Source organism: Epithele typhae (assembly GCF_022376455.1).
Source record: "Epithele typhae strain CBS 203.58 chromosome Unknown BXZ73scaffold_35, whole genome shotgun sequence".
Lineage (NCBI taxonomy): Eukaryota > Fungi > Basidiomycota > Agaricomycetes > Polyporales > Epitheliaceae > Epithele > Epithele typhae.
In genome coordinates, this window is record NW_025954226.1 from 267,001 (window position 1) to 285,774 (window position 18,774).

Sequence of the window (18,774 nt, forward strand, 5' to 3'; positions counted from 1 at the left end):
TCTGCCCTCTCAGAGACGCCTCCCGGCATACAGCGTGCGGAGAGGACCTGCGTTCTAGTGATGCTCAACTAGGTGAGCGGGTCGTGTCGTCGACGCTCTGGGTGAGAGGATAACCTCTACCAGCCCAGACAGCGTCGACTCGACCATCTCATTCCCATCCCACAACCGTCTCTTCTTCATGTGACTTGTTTCATAGACTATATGCGCCCTCGATGGCCTCACTCGTCGACTTTGTGGACCTTCTGTGGCCTTTACGTCTCCTTGTTATGCCCTCCTCAATCATGACTTTCGCTTCGGTACCCAGCACTTGTCCTGACCGACCTACACGACGACTTCGAGTCCCTGCCAGCATCTCACTGTGCTTATCTCATTACCTCCTCGTCAGCCTTACCAAGCTGCCCGTTGCCATCGGCGTTGTCGACGCCGTCATCTCCGGCGCAGGGCCAGCGCTCGGGTCGGCTCTTCGTTACATCCTCCCCAGCACCCTGTTTTCAGCACCCTAATACCCTGTCACCAAGCGTGGTCTAGCGGCCTCGGGTCTTGTTTTGGGCGCAGGCTTGGCCGGTTCCGCCCGCTCAAATTGCTATGGCTCGGTGAACGCCTCCCACGGACAAGCTGACTCGGGAACTCGGTCCTGCGATCAGATTCATTTGGCGACATCCGCATCTGCAGCCTGCTCCGACGAGCCCGTGCGCGCGTCCTCCAATGACATCTGGACGCTGCGATGCTCGCTACGGACAAGCTTCAGATCCGCGAAGGAGTCTCAGACTCTTCTGTCGTCGCCCGTCGACCCCACATCCGTCCAAGACGCCGCGTTCGTCCAGGTCACGCGGCGCGCCCCCTGCGCCTGGCTCTTCAACTTGGCCTCGCATCTCCAGTCTCACCGGAGCACATGCGCGATGGTCGGCATCGTCTCTGCCCTCCGCTGCCCGCTTGGATTGGTACCTGGATCCCTAGGCTGTCGATGTTCTCCCCTCTCATCTCCGGTGCGCAAGTGGCGTGACACAGACGCTTGGGCGACATCGCGCGCGGGGCCCGACCCACGCCGCCCTCGCCTCCATGAGCGACCCGCGGCCACCATCCCCGACAAGAAATCCTCCTGCCCCTGCCACTTCAAACTCCGATCCGCTCCAGCCACCTCGCCCCCACGTTCCGTCTCCTGTGACGATAGAGCACGCGCTCCACGCCCGCATCGATCCCTTCTCTCCCCTCTGCCCGCCCAAGTGATCTAGCACGTTGGGATTCCCCTTGCGTCGTGGCCAGACTTACGTAGCTTTGCACCACGACTCGGATGTAGTGTACACACTCAGAGTCTCCGGAATATGACCACCTTGGACCGCCGCCGTATGTCTCGTGTGCGGATGAGTTCGAGACATCGGCCCGAAGATACGCGGTCTCCGAGTTTCCGACGTTGTGTCCCGTAGGCCACTGCACACATGCGTAAGTGAACGACACGCTTTCACAAAGCGTCGACGAGCGTGCGAGTCGCCTCGCGCTGTATCTGTAAGACACGCAGATATTCAGACGGGCTTAATGGGCATATTCACGTGAATGACGTCCGCGAAACAACGAGATTCCATGTACATTGTAGACGACGTAAACAGCATTCATATTCGTAACAGGTTCAAGCAATCACGACGTTCAACTTCGGCACAGTCAACCACAGCAACCTTCGCGAGTCTCCGGACCGGCGCTGCGGGGTAGGGGGCTTGCGCATCAGCGTGCAGGCCGCGGCGCAGACGAGTAGACAACTCACTGGGACTGGCCTCCGCCGTAGGTGTCGCGCTGGAAGAGGGCCGCGCCGATGAAGCCGCCGATGAAGATGGAGATGATGATGTATCCTGCCAACACGCGCGGTGAGTTCCGTTGCATTGAAGACGGAAAGGAAACGCGCACCGTTGAAGTACATGGCGAGGAGCATGATGATGTACGCGCCCGCGAACTGGAACGTGTAGAGGAGCGAGCGGAGGAGGTGCTGGGGCACGGTGAGCCGGTCCGTGGTGACGTGGGTCTTGAGCGGGTCGAGGGCCTCGACGGAGCTTGACTGGGCGAGCGCGGAGTTGGTGCGGTGCAGGTGGCGGTCGTACTCGCGCTGGAGGCGGCGGACGAGCTCGACGGCGACGACGAGGAGGATGACGCCGATGCAGGTGCCCGCGAAGCCGCCGTTGGAGGTGACGTGCCAGGAGCTGGAGAGGAAGCAGCTGTCGATCGTGTACCAGTTCCAGAGCATCTGCGCGCGCGCGACCGTCAGCGCGTGGGGGGCGGCGAGGGGGCGGGGCGTACGGAGATCTGGCAGGAGCCGGAGCCCATGTCCATGTCCATGGAGGACATCGCGGACGTGGACGCGGCGGACGCGGCACCGGTCGGGGTGCCAGACATCGACATCGAGCTCATGCTCATCATGCTCATCGACATGGTTGCGGGTAGACGGTGAGCGGGTCGGCTGGGAGGCTGGCGGGGAGGGCGGGCGCAGGAGGTGCGGCGGGAAGCGTCGCGGCAGCGGGGGGTGTGCTATATACGTGCGCTCGCCTTGGATGACCAGCGGGAGGGAGCAGGGCGGGGTGCAGGTGCGCCATGGGCTCCGAGCACGAGCGGCTGGGACGAAAAAGTTTTTGTCTTATCGCGCGGATTAGCCACTTGGCCGGCGCGCCGTCAAGGCCGAGTCCGCCACGCCGTGGCCGGTCGCGAGACAGTGCGACCAATCTCGGCACGGTCGCGGCGCCCCTTTGTGTAATCTGGCATGCAGCTGTTACGCGACGCCGCGAAGACACCAGCGACACTGATCTGGTGGACGTTAGGGCTTTGATGTAGTACTAGATCTGGCCCTGAACTCGTCACCTCCCTCCAGTGGGATGGGGATTTTGTATCGTGGTATGTGGTCATGCTTCCGAGGGTGAATGAGTGGTAGGGGTGGAATACGCGAGCCTTCGGGTGGGAGACCTTGAGGGAATTGGCGAGGATCGCGATCCGCCGGTGCCCAGAGGATGCCGAGCGATGGACCGTGCACAGGCGATGTTCCAGGTCGCCATGATCTTATCTCCTCCCGCCATTCGTACCCCGCTGCAACCGGGCACACTCCGACGCCTGAGAAAACGCGCCGCATCAATCTGGACTTGAAACGTTGGCCAATCGGAGAATGAGCTCGTCGCACAAATGCCGCAGGGCTGCGCCATTTCTCCCTCCTCCTCCTCTTCCTCCCTCTCCCTCTCCTTCTCCTCCCTCTCCTTCTCCTGCTCCTCTCCTCCCATCTTTCCCGGCTGCCCCCCTTCGTCCACCATCCGATTCTCGACAAGACATCGAGTGTGAGGTCTTCTCGCGAAGCTCGATGTCTCCGCAAGACCCTCTTATCGTGTTCTCCGATGTTGAAAGCCACTTGGGCCGGCAAGGCTTGCCTTTGTTCCACGCCGAGGTACGTGTATAGTGACCAGCACCACCCATCATGTACCGGAGCACGTTTGCCTGCTCAGATCGGTCACCTTCGGCCTTCGACGCTGAGCATCCAATACTCCAGGTTCACGTCTGCCGCTCTTGCCCCGATGTGCACCTCGCCATCTGCATCCTTCACGACGTTTAGCCTGCCTGGTTGCCTCAAATCACGTGCTCACCCCCCTTCCACGTCGAAGAGGCCAACCGCCACCTCCGTCTCGACGTCTCGGTATGCTCACCACATCGCCCCTCGTCATCATCACTAAGCTCGCCGTTGCCGTCGGTCACGGCGGCGGCGGCTGCACCGGCATCGACCCCGAGCATGCCCCGCGGGCCCGTCTAGGTCTCACATGCCCCTGCCTCGCCGTTGACGACGCTCGGAGAACGGCTCCCACGACACGCGCACGGACCTGTTGACTCGGGAACTCTGCGATCGAGGTGTTCCCGTGCTCTCGACCTCGCCCGAAATCCGCCCGGGCGGCGGCACAGGAGACGACGAGGGACGTGCCAGATCTGGCTAGCCAGGCGCGGTGGCCGGCCCCAGACGAGACCGCGCTCTCCTTCGGTGCCCTCCTTGCCCGTCGCCCCTCGAATCGCGCTCACGTTCTGCAGGATCCTCGGCCAACGCGGACACGGTGACGGCAACCAGGAACATTATCGAGATCGTCGTCGGAACGAGGTGTCTGACGAGCGGCGCATCGATGGACGCGTGCTGGCATACGACGAAGGCGGATCGTGTCGGAACGACCATCGATGGATTTCCACCGTATGTACGTATGTGCTCGTTTCATAATGGCATACCAGCAATATTTCAGCGCTCTTCTTCGGTGTGAACCGCAGCTGCACGATCGAAGAGAAACGGACCGCTAAGACAAGCGCGGCATTGGGGTTGAGCACACGCAGAGTTGCGCGACGCGCGGGGGTCACTTGTAGGCTCCTCCGCATCGATCGCCAATTATTTGAGTGAAGGACGTATGAATGACCACATAATACGACCCTAGAATCGCATAGAGAACCCAGAGTTCTGCATTTGCTTCACTGTCGTAAGGAAGGAGCAAACACATCAAAGACGCTACAAAATAGCCACGCCTCGAATCGATCTACCAGCTGAACGACTCCACCACCAGCCGCGCGTTGACCGCGACTCCGCTCTGGACGATCTCCGCAAACACCGTCCGGACCTCGTCCGCGAGCCCCGGCGGCCCGCACACGAGCACGCACACCTCGCCCTTGGCAAAGTCCACGAGCTCGCCCGTCAGGATCGCCCGCACGTCCATCCGCGCGCCCACCGTGACCTCGGTCTCGACCCCCGCGAGCGACACCGTGCGCCGGACGTCGTCGACGAGCGCCGCCGTGCGCGCTCCCCAGTGCAGCACCGCGCGGCCCGGGTGCGCGCGCACGTGCGGGAGCACCGCTGTGACGCCGACCCCGCCGGCGAGCGCGACGAGCGTCGGGGAGCGGCGCGGGTCCGCCGCGAGCGGCGAGTGCGCCGCGTACCCGCCCTCGAGGAGCACGGGGAGCGTCGCGCGGCTGCGGAGGAGCGCCGTGAGTCCGCGCGCGGTGCGGACGTAGAAAGTCGCGCCGGGCGCGGGGGAGGCGTGCGTGGGGGAGTGCTTGCCGAGGCTGCCGGGCTCGGACTCGACGTCGTCCGCGGACTTGGCGGGGCGCGCGGACGCGGGGAGGAGCGTCGCGGACGCGACCGAGAACGGGTGGTTCTCCCACACGCGCCAGGTGAGCGTCGGGAAGTAGAGGTAGGCGTGGCCGAACGCGGTGACGTCGGGGACCGTGAGCCGGACGTAGTCGTCGTCGATGACGGTCACCTGCGCGGTGCGGAGGCCGAAGGCGGCGATGCGGGCGACGCGGGCGACGCGGTCGAAGGCCCAGATGGCCATGCAGACGAACATCCAGACCTCGTACCCGAACTGGTGCGCGAACTCGAAGACGATGTGCCAGTAGCAGCCGGCGACGACGAGGATGGTGACGAGGACGTGCCAGGCGAGGAAGAGCTCGTAGAGCTTCTGGCGGAGCGGGAGGACCGAGGTCGGGAGGAGGAGGGACATGCCGATCGTCGCGACTGCGCCCCAGTACCAGAACGGCTCCGCGGCCTTCTGGGCGTGCTGGCCGAGGACGACGTAGACGCGGAGGTAGACGAGGCTGTGGAGGATGGCCTCGACCGTCGCGATGGCTGCGATCCAGCGGTGGAGGAGGAGGAAGGTGGAATGGGACCAGTTCGTGATCCAGAGGAGGACGTTGTTGCGGCCGGCGTAGAGGAAGAGGAGCGGCATGTTGGCGAAGCTGATGAGCCCGAGACGGTTGGCGATCTGCATGCTGATCCAGTGCGTCTTGTCGCCTGGGTACCATGTGTTGTCGTCCCCGGGGTAGTGGTAGTTGACGGCGTTGAAGATGATGTTGATGACAATGAAGTAGAAGATGAAAAGAGCTTGGCCGAGCTTCGGGACCTGGACGAGGCCGAAGAAGACGGGGGTGTCGTGTTTGTTGCCGAAGAGCGGGGAGTCGAAGATGGCGGTGAACTTGACGCGCCAGACGGTGGGGAAGGGGAGGAAGCGCAGGAGGGAAAAACCGATAGGAATGGCGACGCCCGACATGAAGATCGCGAGGCTGCACGGCTGGTAAGCGCGCGGTCGGGGTGAACAGGGGCGAAGAAGCACTCACCCGTAGCCCTCCTGCTTCTCTTCGTTGTCCCAGAACGTAAAGTCGGTGTTAAAGTTCGGGGCGTAGAGGTCGTCCGTGACGAGGTAGGTCTCGTTCAGAGTCTCGACGCCGGTGTAGACGGCGGTGGGCGTGCCGTTGACCTTGTCGAGCGCCTGTATGTAAGTCTCCTTGGGAGCCGGCTGGTCCTCGTCGGAGCCGACGGCGCTGAGGCCCCACCACTTCTCGATGCGCCAGACGGGGAGATCGGAGCACCTCTGGGAGATGCAGAAGGCGAGGGTCTGGAGGAAGCCGTTGTCGGTCGCGTAGCAGGAGGGGTCAGTTTCTGCCATCTGCATGCCGTCCATGTCCATGAGGGTAGAGCAGTTGAGGGTGGCGGCGGAGATGGACTCGCGACATGCGAAAGTGCAGTAGGGGAGGTAGGTCTCGTCGCCGATGCCGTACCCGACGAGGCCATGGCCGTTGCGGGCGACGACTCCGGAGAGGGCGAAGGCGAGCGCGAGAGAGAGCTGGCCGAGCTGCATCGTTTCGGAGGCGAGAGAACGAAGTGCACACGGTCGGCGATCCGCGCACGACGAGTTATCAAGCGCGAGAACGACGGGGCATCGGGCCTGGCAAGGCACAACCGGGCTCTCGGATCTGCAGGGATCGCCAGAACGCGGAGGAAAAGTTCTTTCTGTTTGTTTGCGACAGACAAACAGTTACTGATGCTTCCATCGCTTGGGGCCTCGTCCGTCTTGCCCGACGACGCCCCGCGCCACCCGACGCTGCCGTCCACGCGCAATCGTTTCCTTTGGGGTCGGGGCCGACGCCCAGACGGAAAGTTTCCCCGTGTTCAATCGGACGGTCTTCGGCCTCGAGTCGCGTCCATCTCGGTTTGTACCAACCACCAATCAGCGCCATTCCACCAGCGTCGCGACATCACGGAATACCCTACGGCCAGATCTAACCAAAGACATCAAAGTCCGAGGGGTCGTTCCGCCACGCGTACTCGATCTCGTTCGCGACCGTGCGCGCCATGCCCTCGCGCCACGTCGCCGCGACGAACGACAGTGCCGCGTCCGTCGCCGCGCTCACTGCCCCACCCGCCGTCCACACGTTCCCGTCCTGCACCACGCCCACGCGCTGCTTTTTTTTTTTTTTTTTTTTTTTTGGATCCCCGTTTATTGCCCTTGAGGGCGAAGCCCTATGGTAGGCGTAACCTACGTATGTGACTGTACAAAGATACATATACGATGATGTGAGTCGTCGATGCAGACGTCCCCGGGCCTGAGCCCGAGAGCGGAAGTCCGAAACGTGCCGGCAGGCGTTAGCCGGCGTGCCTGTGAGCCCGGTGCGGGCTCGTATGGTGTGAGAGTGGTGGAGGTGGCCGAAACGAGTATAGTAAGGGTATAGTAATGTATAGTGTGGAGCGAGGCTGAGACTGAGAGGGAGAAAGGGAGACAGAGGAGAGCGTGACACGCGGCGGGCAATGAGGGCGGGGACCTCAGAGTGGGTCTGTACAAAGCAGTGGGCAACATGAGTAATAAGAGCACATCCATCAACCAATTCCCCTGCTCCTCTCAAGCGGTGAGCTTGTGCGGAGTGTTCGCGGCGCCCCACTGGGTCGGTTCTTCGCTCGGCATGGTTTGGGCACTTTCCGGGTCACGTCTAGTGGTATAGCGGGTCAGCACGGCCCATAGCGGGGGTGTCGGGGGTTCACCTAGTGGGTTGTCGAGGTGTCCCCACGCGCTGCTGCCAGTCCGTATTCGGCCCGTACGGGATCATAGAGTGCCACGAACCTTGCTTGTTCGTCGTCGCGCGCAGCCCGTCGAGCACGCCCGCGCGCGCAAGCAGGCTCGCGCTGGCGCAGACGCCGACGAGACGCCGCGTTGATCGTGGACTCGAGGCCGCGCGTGCCGATCACGCTGGGGACGAAAAGGACGCCGAGCCAGGGGGGCGGGGCGACGAGGGTGTGGGTGGATACGACGTCGAGTCGAGCATGTTCTTTTCTGCGGGAGGCGCGGTCGAGACGGGGGCGAGTGTTGCCAGTGAAGGAGTTCGAGATGAGGGAGAGCGAGATGTGGACGTGCCGCGGCGAGAGCTTGGAAGACCTCGATGGGGCCGAAGACGTCGGTGAATCGCTCGACTTCAAAGGGGAGGATGCTGACGTGCGAGGGAGAGGCTGGCGAAGCCTGACATCTGCGGACTCCCGTGGGTCTGAACAGAGGAGGGCGGACTGTCCTGAGCGATCGGATGATGGCGAACCGCATGGACAGCAGCGCTGCGCAGACGGCTGCGACGCAGAGAGGAGGGGAGGCTAACATCGCTGCACTTGTGAACGCGTACGATGACGTTCAGACGTTGCCGCGTTGTGTGTATATACCTATCCCTACTCATCAATGCAGTGAGTGTGGCAGCCTGGTCTTGGTGACCCAAGCTCCTTGATACTGTCGGAGAATCTCACGTATGCGCCCTCACACGGCGTGCACGCCACGCAATCCGCGTCACTCCACTTTGTGAGAGTCGTCCTCGCGCTTGTGTGTGTATCGTTCACCCTCGTTTACTCCGGTCTCGGGCTGACGCCCGGCGGGTACGAACGGTCACTGTAGGAACTTCCATCTCACGCTTTTCATCTTCACTGCCGTCGTCGAGCTGGGCGTCAGCGACACGGCGATACGTTGCATCGGCCCTCTCTTTCCGGAGACCCACGTTCCGAAGAAGGCACATGGCCCTGCGCTATACTCGTTGAGTCTCCTTTGCCGCGAGCAAACAACAAGGAAAAAAGTTTTCTTCACGAGATCCACATATGCCATTTGACCCCCATCCATCCCGCCCCTCGTCGAGTCCGCCTGCCCCCGTCCTGTGACCTCTGGCGGTCTCTCCTGGATCCGTCAATATGAAAACCATCCTCGTCCTCACACTCGCCATCACACGCGTCCTCGCCCGTACTGGTCATGGCCTTGTTGGTTATGGCATCGGCGAAGACTCCTTCCTCCCCTACTGCGCTTTCTCCTGCCGTGGGGCCATCTCCGGTGCGACGCTCAACTGCTCGATGACGATGGACATGGACGGCATGCAGATGACGACCACCGATTCATCCTGCTATGCAACCGACGACGCCTTCCTCCAGACGCTCGCCTACTGCGTCTCCCAGAAGTGTGCCGACATCCCCGTCTGGCGCCTCGAGAGGTGGTGGAAGCTGAACGTGGCTGGCATCGACGACGTCCAGCCGGACCCGAAGGAGACGTACGGAGAGGCTCTCCTCAAGGCCGGCACGCCCGCGGTGGTCTACGCCGCAACGGGCTCGCTCAATCAGACGAGCATCGTTTCGGACGCTCTGTGGGTCCCGGCCTACACTACAAACAATGTTTTCTGGGCAGGAGAGTACGTCCAGACGAGATATGGGTACGTGCTCTCGAAGTCCTCATCGCAGTCCTGAGCCAACTCTGACACTCCACCAGCCTCGTCATCTTGCTGTCCGGCGTCATATTCCCCATCGCGTTCTCCCTCCTGCGCTTCCTCCCCTTCCCCGCCGTCTGGCGCACCAAGTTCAACGCCGTCGTGATTGAGGCTCCGTTATTCGGGAACAAGCACGACACATACGTCTTCAACGGCCTCTTTCAGATGCCCAAGCGTGGTCAGGCTCTCTTAATCCTTTACTTCATCATCCTCAACTTCGTCGTCCTCAACGCTGTCAACTACAACTATCCCGGTGACAGCAACACATGGTACCCTAATGACCGGACGCGGTGGATTGAGATGCAGATCAGCAATCGTTTGGGCTTGATCAGCTTCGTCAACATGCCCCTGCTCTTCGTCTACGCTGGTCGCAACAACGTCCTTCGCTGGGTCACCGACTGGTCCCATTCCACCTTCCTCTTCCTTCACAGCTGGATCGCTGCGATCGCCACGATCGAAGCCATCCTTCACAGCTTAATCTATCTTCGAGCGTACGTCGTCAGCGGCACGCACGCCTCCGAGTCCAAGCTTCCGTACTGGTACTGGGGCGCAGCAGCGACGATCGCCATGGCCGTCCTCCTCCCAACATCCATCGCCCCGCTGCGCCGGAAGCTCTACGAGCCTTTCCTCGCCTGGCACGTCGCGCTCTCCATCCTCGCCCTCGCCGGCTGCTACTGGCACATCGTCTTCAGATACGCGCACCAGTGGGGCTACGAGGCGTTGATCATCGTCTGCACCGCGATTTGGGCGTTCGACCGCGTCGCCCGCGTCCTCCGCTTTGCCCGCCACGGCGTCCAGACCGCACACATCGCCGTCATCGACGACACATACGTCCGGATCACCGTCCCCGGGGTCGCCACCCACGGCCACGCGTACCTCTACTTCCCGACGCTTTCCTGGCGCGTGTGGGAGAACCACCCGTTCTCGGTCGCGGCCACCACGCTCGCGCCGACCCCCCGCCCCGGCACTGACGCGGGCACGGACAAGCACACGGACGGCCGCGACGTCGAGTCCGACCGCGGCAGCACTTTGAAGAAGCCTCGCGGTGCTGCCAGCGCGCCGCTCCCGGGCACGACCATCTACGCGCGCACCGAGCACGGCCTCACCGCGTGCCTCCGCGGCCGCACGACGCTCCCCGTGCTCGTCGAGGGCGACTACCCGTCCCACCCGCCGCTCGCCGCGGACCCGCGCCGCGCGCCGACGCTCGTCGCGCTCGCCGCCGGCGTCGGCGTGACCGCGGTGCTCCCGCACGTGCGCGCGCACCCGGGCCGCGCGGTGCTGCACTGGGGCGCGCGCACGGCGGCGCTCGTCGACGACGTCCGGCGCACGGTGCCGTTCGGCGCGGGGGTCGAGGCGGAGGTCGTCGTGGGCCGGCGGCTGGACGTGCGCGCGATCTTGGAGCGCGAGCTCGTGGGGGCGACGGGCGAGGTGTGCGTGCTGGCGTGCGGGCCGGCGGGGATGCTGGACGAGGTGCGGGCGGCGTTTGGGGAGATCGTGGGCCGGGAGAAGGTTAATGCGAGGCTCGAGGTAGAGTCCTTCAGCTGGTAGGTCGCGCGTGGGTTCGTGGGGTTGCGGTGGCGTGGGGGGCAGGGGTGGGTGGTACGTTCGACCGTCGTGGGGAGGCAAGGGCACGTGCGTGGTGTGCGCGAGAGCGAGGTTGTCGATATTGCGTGGGGCTTGTGTCGTCCCAAGTCGCGAGATGAAGTGACAAGAGAGAGAGAGAGAGAGAGAGACAGACAGACAGACAGACAGACAGACAGACAGACAGACAGACGAGACAGACGGGCGGCGACTATCGGGCGGCTATCGGACGAGACGGACGGGCGACGGGCGAGGGACGGACTCTCGAGAGAAAGGGGAAATGGAAAACTAGATTGCGTGGGGCGGAGGACATGTACATTGTACATATATGAAACAGTGACCATGACCAGAGCCTCGTCCGCGCACCCTTCTTGCCTGTCCCTCTGCCGACGGTTCTTGCGTTACTTGAGGTGCGTCGAGGGATGTCTCGGCTGGGTCACCAGAGCGCCCGAGTCCCGCTCCATTTTCCTCTATATACTTTCCAGCGTGCCACAGCCAGGCTATCTCTCCCCTCCAAGAGGGTCAGCGAAAAGTCGAGTCGCAAGGGCGATTCGAAGGGCGCTACGTGGCGGGACCACCTCGGATTTATGAGTTTTAACCCACGCCACCTGCCTTCAAGCTCCGACTCAGCCTCGACCGCCCATCCTCATTCTCCGCCATCTCCGCTTCCAGGGCGAAATGCCTCTCGGTCGCACAATTGGCTCATGCTACCCAACTCCCACCTCCTTCGTCCCCTCATCCCTGCCCCACTGCCCGCCCCGTCAGCTCCTTTCCTCTCAGCCAGCCGTCAAGATGTCGAGTGTGAGGTCTTCTCCTGAAGCTCGACCGTGCGTCGCCCGCACTCCGAGACAGATCCACTGCTCACAACAGGTATGCGAGTCGTTGGGTGGGAGGAAGTCCTCCGACACCAACTAACAATGCTTCCGTCTTGGGCATCCATTTACATCAGTTTGTCTCTTCTCGTAGGAAATCCCTGCTGCCGTCGGTGCTCGCCGTCCTCCCCACGTTCACGTTCGACCTCCACCCATCGCCCTCGTTGGCCCGCGCTACGCCCTCAAGTCCTCTCCCAGCAGTCTGCCATGCTTACCTGACCGTTTCTCGTCAGCACCACCCGGCTGCCCGTTGCCGTCGGCCTCGACGGTGCCCCTACGACGATCGCCCCCGATGCCCGGCTGGCTCGCCGCTGTGCTCCCCGATTATCAAATCCACTCTGCGACTTGGCGGCGGCGACCCGACGCCTCCAATTGTCCTGACTCGGTGAACGCTTCCCATGGACGCCCATACTCGGGAACCGTACGTACTTGGTGACGGGGGCATCAGTGAGTTGACCAGATCAGATGAGGCGACCTCCGCTGGACTGACGTGTTCGGAAACTTCTGGGGTCGTCTTCGGTTACAGATGCTGTTGCTTACAAGCCACAGCCCATCTCACGGGCAGCCGGCCAGGCCCTGTTTCGTCCTGGGCTCTCCTTGAATCGCGATGGCCGCGTTGATACTCTGTGCCCTCTTAGCAAGCAATTCTGCTAGAAACCGGGCCACATTCAATTCAGGTAGAAAGACAGGAGTACTTAACCTACGTGCCCCATCACCAAGCTTCCGCCTCGCCCGTACTCCTACTCTCAACCCCGCATCCTCCACTTAAACCCGCACCGCCATGGACTGGAAGAACATGCAGGTCCCTGAACGCTACAAGCTCGGCGAGGCCATAACCGGCCCTTTCGCCGCGCACCTCGTCGCCCTCTCCGGTTTCTCCACCGCAGACGGCTCCTCCGAGCTCGACGTGCTCGACAACGCGTGCGGTACCGGCGTCGTCACGTTCCAACTCTACGAGCACGCCCCCGCTATCGCGCGCGCGCGCATGTCTGTCGTCTGCGCCGACCTCTCTCCGCTCATGGTCGAGAACGTCGCGGCGCGCATCGCCGCGAACGGCTGGGTCGGCGCCACCGCGCAGGTCGCCGATGCGCAGGTGGGTCGCCTCCTGTATACCGCACGAGCTCTGTAGCTGACCGCACACGCGCCCACCGCAGAGCCTGAGTGTGACCTTGCCGACAGACGACTTCACGCACGTCCTCACCAACTTCGCCGCCTGCCACCTGCCTGACCCGCGCGCCGGCTTCCGCGAGGCCTTCCGCGTCCTCCGCCCCGGGGGGACCTTGGCGTTCACCGTGTGGAAGGCGGTCGGCTGGTACCCGCACACCGCGCGCGCGCTCGCGCTCATCCCAGGGGCGCCCGCGCTCCCGCCCTACGCGGACTTCGTGGGGTCGATGGTCACCGCGACCGAGTCCGGAGAAGGGGAGAAGAGGAAGTGGGTTGACCCGGCGTTCATCGAGGCGCGCGTGCGCGAGGCCGGGTTCACGGAGGTGGCGACGGTGCTCAGGGAGAATGCGACGCGGATGGCGGGTGCGGCGGAGCACGCGCAGGCGTATTCGGAGATCACGAAGCTGATGCTGAGCATGATGTGGGGGGACAAGGTGAAGGAGTTCGGTGCGCAGTTTGAAGGGGCGTTGGAGCGCGCGGTCAGGGAGGAGGTCGGTGACGGAGAGGTCGTGTTGAAGTGGGAGGCGTACTGCGTGATCGCGAAGAAGGCGTAGGTGTTTGGATACATTCAAGGTGTGGTGCTTGTGAATCAACTTACAATGCGACGAGCTACATATCTAGTTGCATGGCCACACTATGTCCCGCGGACAATAATTCCTCAGCCTGTTGCGAAAGACTCTTGGACTGCCACGTCAATCGAGAACTGCAATGACTCTATCCGTAACGCAATCCTGTCCTCAGCGTTGGTAGGAGTGGCAGTGGTGCTATCTGTGCTGTCCTTCACCCTTATCTGGCCATGCGTCCCGATCGCCCCTCCTTTAAAGCACGCGCAAGCGACGCAGTATACAGAACCGCACTGCTAAGGCGCTGCTCGCGGCAACCGCGACGCTCTCCCTCTCAACCGCCCTCTTCTTCGCGGTGTCGACTATGGTCGGGTTCGCGGCGGACGACAGGCGCCGTCTTTCAGGTCCTTCCCAACATCGGCGGGCTCAGCACATCTCCCCCAAAACTCGTCCCCGATCCCGCGTCCGGCCCGTCCACCGGCAGCGTCGTCGGACTCCTCCCCACTCTCCCGTCTCTCAAGCTATCTGATAGTGTAGATGACTTATCTCTCTCTCTCTCCAGTGCGAGGCTCACTTTGGCCCCGTTCCACATGCGGGACGAGCACTGACAACCGCCCCCATGACAGGTTCGCCGCCGCAAGTCGCTGCACTACCTCCATATCATCTCGGAAGAAAACGAGCGTGAGACTCCCGATCTCGTGTACGTCGAACAGCAGCTTCTGGACGACCCGCCTCCTTCGCTCGTTACGCTGGCGTGTCTGGCCGTCGATGTTTTCGAACATATGTCGTAATCTTATCCAGGCCTAGGGGCGCAAACTGTCTGAGCATCTATCCGTAGGACATCCGAAAGCACAAAAGGCAAGTATCATACACCCTCACCGCGGCCACTCACATCGCAAACAGCTCCGTGTGCAGCGCGACCCCGCCGAGCTCGACCCCGCGCGTGAGCCCAATCCACGCCACCGCGTTCTTCGCCTCCCGCGTCATGCTCTCCGGCCCCGCCGCGCACACCCCGACGCCCCCGCCCAGGCCGACCCACACCGGCGGCTCCGACCCGGGCACCAGCCGCCCACAGCCGTCGTCCGAAAGCGACTCCGCGCTGACCGACTCCACGTCCGTGTCCATCGCCATCTTCTGCCCCGCCCCGTGCCGCCCCATCGGCCCCGCCACGAACTCGCGCAGCAACCTCATCACCCCGGGCCGCTCAACGGCAACGATTTCCATGTTCCGCACGAACGGCACCCCCTCCGCCGCGCACGCCGCCGTCACGTACACTGACACGTGCAGGTCCACGCTCGACCCCGCACACGCGTGCGCGAGCTCCGCGAGCCGCGGCGCGAACCAGCCCACCGCGCCGTACGAGCGCACGCACCACGCGAACTCGATCCGCCGCGTGCGTTCCCCGGACGCGCGCCCGAGCCGGGTGCAGCGCGCAACGAGGTCGTCAAGCATCCCGAGCGTGAACGCCGCCCCGGATCCCCCGGCGACGAGCAGCACGGACTCGTGCTGGCCGAGGTCGATGCTGCAGCCGCCATACGGGCCGTCGATCATCACTTGGATCGGGGCGTCGGCGACCTCTCCCTCGCCGCGCTTCTCACTGCGAAGACGCTCTTGCTCCGCGAGGGCGTACGCGTTGATCGCCCGGGTCCAGTCGCCAACCGCACGGGCGGCGAGAGTGATGGTGTTCGACGGCATGCAGGACGACGCGGGCGGGGCGTTGAGGATCGTGAGCGGGTGGGACTCGAACACGCGGGCGCCGATGAAGACCCGCAGGCGGACGTGCTGGCCTGCGAGCCAACCGTCATTGCAGTTGTGGACGTGGATCTGTACCATTGGGAGTTAGTAGACAGCTGTGATATCCGATGGGTGAACACGCACGAGGGTCATGTTGCGATCCACAGGGACCAAGGTAGCATCCTTGATGCGGTAGCGGAACAGGCGGAGGAGCATGTCGAAGCCGTAGAAGGCGAGGGGCGGGAAGATCCAGGGAGAGGCGTACGTGGTGTGATAGCAGATTGTAATGAAGAAGGCGACATATCCGAGGACGCTGTAGGCATCCGATGAGTTTTCGAGCTTCGGAAGCGATGGACGAACCGCTTACTGAACGATGAAGAAGGACTGGTAGAACCACCGTCGAAGCGGTCTGAAGGACGTGAGAATGAGTGCGCAGAGAACGCCGAGCGCGGCCACACCCGATGTCTCCTTCTGCTGGCCGATGATGGGGAGACCCCAGACGAGGTGATTCTGGATCCATAGTGCGCCGTGGATGGTCGATGCGACGAAGAGGCCGCGTCCAGACCACCGATGGATGTAATTGAGCCTCTCGTAGCCGTTTCCAGGGCCGAGGATGAGCGAGAGGACGGAGTTCTTGGTGCCGAAGAGGAAGACGATGGGCAGCTGTGCAAGGGCAATAAAACCTTGCAGACATTGAACGTCACCGGCTACTCGGATGATGCCACGTCCGGGCGACTCACCTGCGCGGTTGGGATAGGTGACGAGATCGATGTTCATGGTGATGCACGCGATAACGAGGGCGAGATAACCACCGACGAGTAGCACTGGCGATTGCGCGATGAGTGTGAGAGCACAGGAAAAGACGAGCGTACATACTTTGTCCGAGATTCAGCTCGACACCGGGAAGCGTCCAGAGAACAGTGGACGCCAGAGTCTGGACGACACCAGAGATCCTTCGCTTGGTGTGGGTAGGGACGATGTCATTCGTTCCGGTGGACTGGTAGTGCTTTCCGGTTGCATGCTCGACGACGCCGGTGATCATGCCACGGAACAAGCGTCGGTTAAGGAAGGACTGAACAACGTGGGGCACAGAGGCCAGGATGGCCGCAGCGACGATTCCAGCCCAGATGTAAGAGAACTTGGCCTGCCATTTCGGATCTTCGACGTAGGAGCTACAGTAGGGTGATCGAGGTCAGCGTAATGCGGGGCCCGGCGGTGAGTATATGCATACTTGTACTGCTGCAGTTCAACGGGGATGACCGGAGGCGCACCGAAGTCCGACATCCCACTCCCTTGCGACTATGAGCAGAGTAGAAGCGACGACTATTAGTGGTGAAATCGGCGCGGCCGAACGCAAGAAGGAAAGCGGAGGAGGATAGGGGTGGACGAGCGGGCACCGCGGGAGACGGTTTCGAGCGGTCTTTGTTTGGTTGGCGCAAACAGAGCCGAAAAACTTTTCGTCCTCATGCTGAGCTACAACGATCACGTGCGGCCGCACACCACCCAAGACTTTGAGTCACCACGCTGCGCTGATGACCGCCAACACATGAAGACACGGCGTAGCAGCATCAACGTGCAGAGATGTTCGCCTCTCCTCTTCTCCACGTCGCAGCCGTCTGCGCAGCGCTCCTGAGCGCTGAGCGTCGCTTCCACCATCCCCGCTCAGGACACGAACACCAGAAATGTGCGCTTCTCCTTCCATCGTCAACTAACAGCTCCTCACAGCGCCCTCACACGTCGGCACCATCCTCTTCCCCTAATTCGAGCTCATCGACGTCTTCGGTCCACTTGAGGTCTTCCAAGATATCGGCCACGGCAAGTCCACAGCTCGCTCTCCCTCATCTCCAACTCCTTCGGCGACACCCTCGCTCCCGTCTCGCCCGCGCCCCCCGTAGACAAGAACACGCTGAACTCGACCGCCTGTGTCGCCATCGTGCCCACGCATATCCTTGCCGCCTCGCCCTCCGACCTCGACGTCCTCTTCGTCCCTGGGGGCTCAGCATGCACATCTCCGGCCTCGAGCCCACGATCGCGTACATCAACGCGACGTACGCCACTCTGCATTCGCTCGTCGGCGTCTGCACCGGCACGAACACGCTCACGCGGGCGGGCGTGCTCGACGGGCGGCGCGCGACGACGAGCAAGCACTCGTGGTACTTGATGACCCCGTATGGGACGAAGGCAGCAGTACGCGCGCGTGGTGCGGGACGGGAACGTGTGGACGGCGGACAGGGTGAGCGCGGCGACGGACGCAGCGCTGTCGTTCGTCGCGGCGACGTGGGGCGAGGATACCTATGGCGCGCGCGGGCGCGAACGAGATCCAGTACAAGTGGCGGAACGACCCCGACTTTGATGTATTTGGCTGGGTCTGGCCGTAAATTATACTTATGTGAGATCGTGTCGCTGGGGAAATATTCGTCTCGGCTCCAGCCTCCAGACCCTCACCTCTCCCCACGGGTGCTCAGTGTTAGAACGGTGCGAGGAGAGGGGAAAGTACAAGGAGAAGTGTGACGCAGTGATCTTAGGCAGAGTGATTATGATTACATAAGCACACTCTGCTCTTATCGACCAATCGGAGAATAGCCTCGTCGCACAAATGCCGCGGGTTGCGCTGTTACCTTCCTCCCTCCCTCTCTCCCCGCCCTCATCATCTCCTCTCCGGCCCTCTCTTCGTCCTCCTCCCCTTCTGCCCCCTCGCAGCTCGTCCTTCTTGTCACCTCTCCCCCGCCACCCATCCGTACTTGGCCATGGCATACACCGACATCACGTGTGAGGTCTTCTCTTGAAGCGCGATGTCAGTCCTATGTCCAACAGGCGGTCTCGCGCAGGGGCGGGGACGCTGTACGCACGATCGCCTTTAACGGCACGCAGGAAAATGCTACGCAGGAAAACAGACAAGTCAGTACCCCGACGTACGTCTCTTTTCACCTCCGCAACATTGGCATCGTCGGCGCAGGGCTCGAGTCCGCCATGGTGCTCAGCGCTCACTATGCTTGCACCCTGCAGGTCCCTCATAGTGCGCACCGGCGCCCGCTGCGCTCGACGTCTCCCCGGCAATATCTTCCACGACGCTCCGATGTCCCCCGACGTGCTCACCTCATCGCTCGTTGTCAGCATTAGCAAGCCGGCCGCTGCCGTCGGTGGTAACGGCGCCTTGGACACCGGCATCGACACCTTGCGCATCCATCTCGGCCGTTCTCAGATGGAAGCCCGGTCGTCACACCCCCGACGAAGCCAAGCCAAGGCGGTCGTGACCCGCCCCTTTTGGTGCGGTGGCTCGGAGAACGGCTCCCACAGACCTCGCTTTACTCGGGGACCATTCT

General features: G+C 62.6%; 7 protein-coding genes across 7 annotated transcripts; 4 read left to right on the plus strand and 3 right to left on the minus strand.

The window, feature by feature from the left end:
* Positions 1 to 1,656: 1,656 nt before the first annotated feature.
* BXZ73DRAFT_102889 (Ctr copper transporter family-domain-containing protein) lies at positions 1,657 to 2,415 on the minus strand (the record flags this gene model as incomplete). The annotated part of the gene is made up of 4 exons (XM_048015396.1): positions 1,657 to 1,693; positions 1,757 to 1,841; positions 1,897 to 2,230; positions 2,284 to 2,415. The coding sequence occupies 4 exons, from the start codon at positions 2,413 to 2,415 to the stop codon at positions 1,657 to 1,659; spliced, it is 588 nt and encodes a 195-aa protein (XP_047876396.1).
* A 2,111-nt stretch (positions 2,416 to 4,526) lies between these two features.
* On the minus strand, positions 4,527 to 6,620 carry BXZ73DRAFT_78723 (ferric reductase-like protein transmembrane component 4; the record flags this gene model as incomplete). The annotated part of the gene is made up of 2 exons (XM_048022923.1): positions 4,527 to 6,045; positions 6,100 to 6,620. The coding sequence occupies 2 exons, from the start codon at positions 6,618 to 6,620 to the stop codon at positions 4,527 to 4,529; spliced, it is 2,040 nt and encodes a 679-aa protein (XP_047876397.1).
* A 994-nt stretch (positions 6,621 to 7,614) lies between these two features.
* Positions 7,615 to 8,687, plus strand: BXZ73DRAFT_78724 (uncharacterized protein; the record flags this gene model as incomplete). Its single annotated transcript, XM_048022924.1, has 4 exons — positions 7,615 to 7,665; positions 7,751 to 8,211; positions 8,304 to 8,449; positions 8,488 to 8,687. The coding sequence occupies 4 exons, from the start codon at positions 7,615 to 7,617 to the stop codon at positions 8,685 to 8,687; spliced, it is 858 nt and encodes a 285-aa protein (XP_047876398.1).
* A 287-nt stretch (positions 8,688 to 8,974) lies between these two features.
* Positions 8,975 to 11,085, plus strand: BXZ73DRAFT_49271 (ferric reductase-like protein transmembrane component 4; the record flags this gene model as incomplete). The annotated part of the gene is made up of 2 exons (XM_048020219.1): positions 8,975 to 9,483; positions 9,540 to 11,085. The coding sequence occupies 2 exons, from the start codon at positions 8,975 to 8,977 to the stop codon at positions 11,083 to 11,085; spliced, it is 2,055 nt and encodes a 684-aa protein (XP_047876399.1).
* A 1,686-nt stretch (positions 11,086 to 12,771) lies between these two features.
* BXZ73DRAFT_49194 (S-adenosyl-L-methionine-dependent methyltransferase) lies at positions 12,772 to 13,708 on the plus strand (the record flags this gene model as incomplete). Its single annotated transcript, XM_048020203.1, has 2 exons — positions 12,772 to 13,083; positions 13,145 to 13,708. The coding sequence occupies 2 exons, from the start codon at positions 12,772 to 12,774 to the stop codon at positions 13,706 to 13,708; spliced, it is 876 nt and encodes a 291-aa protein (XP_047876400.1).
* An 897-nt stretch (positions 13,709 to 14,605) lies between these two features.
* Positions 14,606 to 16,735, minus strand: BXZ73DRAFT_90915 (iron reductase; the record flags this gene model as incomplete). Its single annotated transcript, XM_048025803.1, has 6 exons — positions 14,606 to 15,541; positions 15,596 to 15,764; positions 15,819 to 16,134; positions 16,192 to 16,275; positions 16,328 to 16,623; positions 16,683 to 16,735. The coding sequence occupies 6 exons, from the start codon at positions 16,733 to 16,735 to the stop codon at positions 14,606 to 14,608; spliced, it is 1,854 nt and encodes a 617-aa protein (XP_047876401.1).
* Positions 16,736 to 17,452: 717 nt separating this feature from the next.
* Positions 17,453 to 17,829, plus strand: BXZ73DRAFT_102894 (uncharacterized protein; the record flags this gene model as incomplete). The annotated part of the gene is made up of 2 exons (XM_048015397.1): positions 17,453 to 17,638; positions 17,707 to 17,829. The coding sequence occupies 2 exons, from the start codon at positions 17,453 to 17,455 to the stop codon at positions 17,827 to 17,829; spliced, it is 309 nt and encodes a 102-aa protein (XP_047876402.1).
* Positions 17,830 to 18,774: the final 945 nt, after the last annotated feature.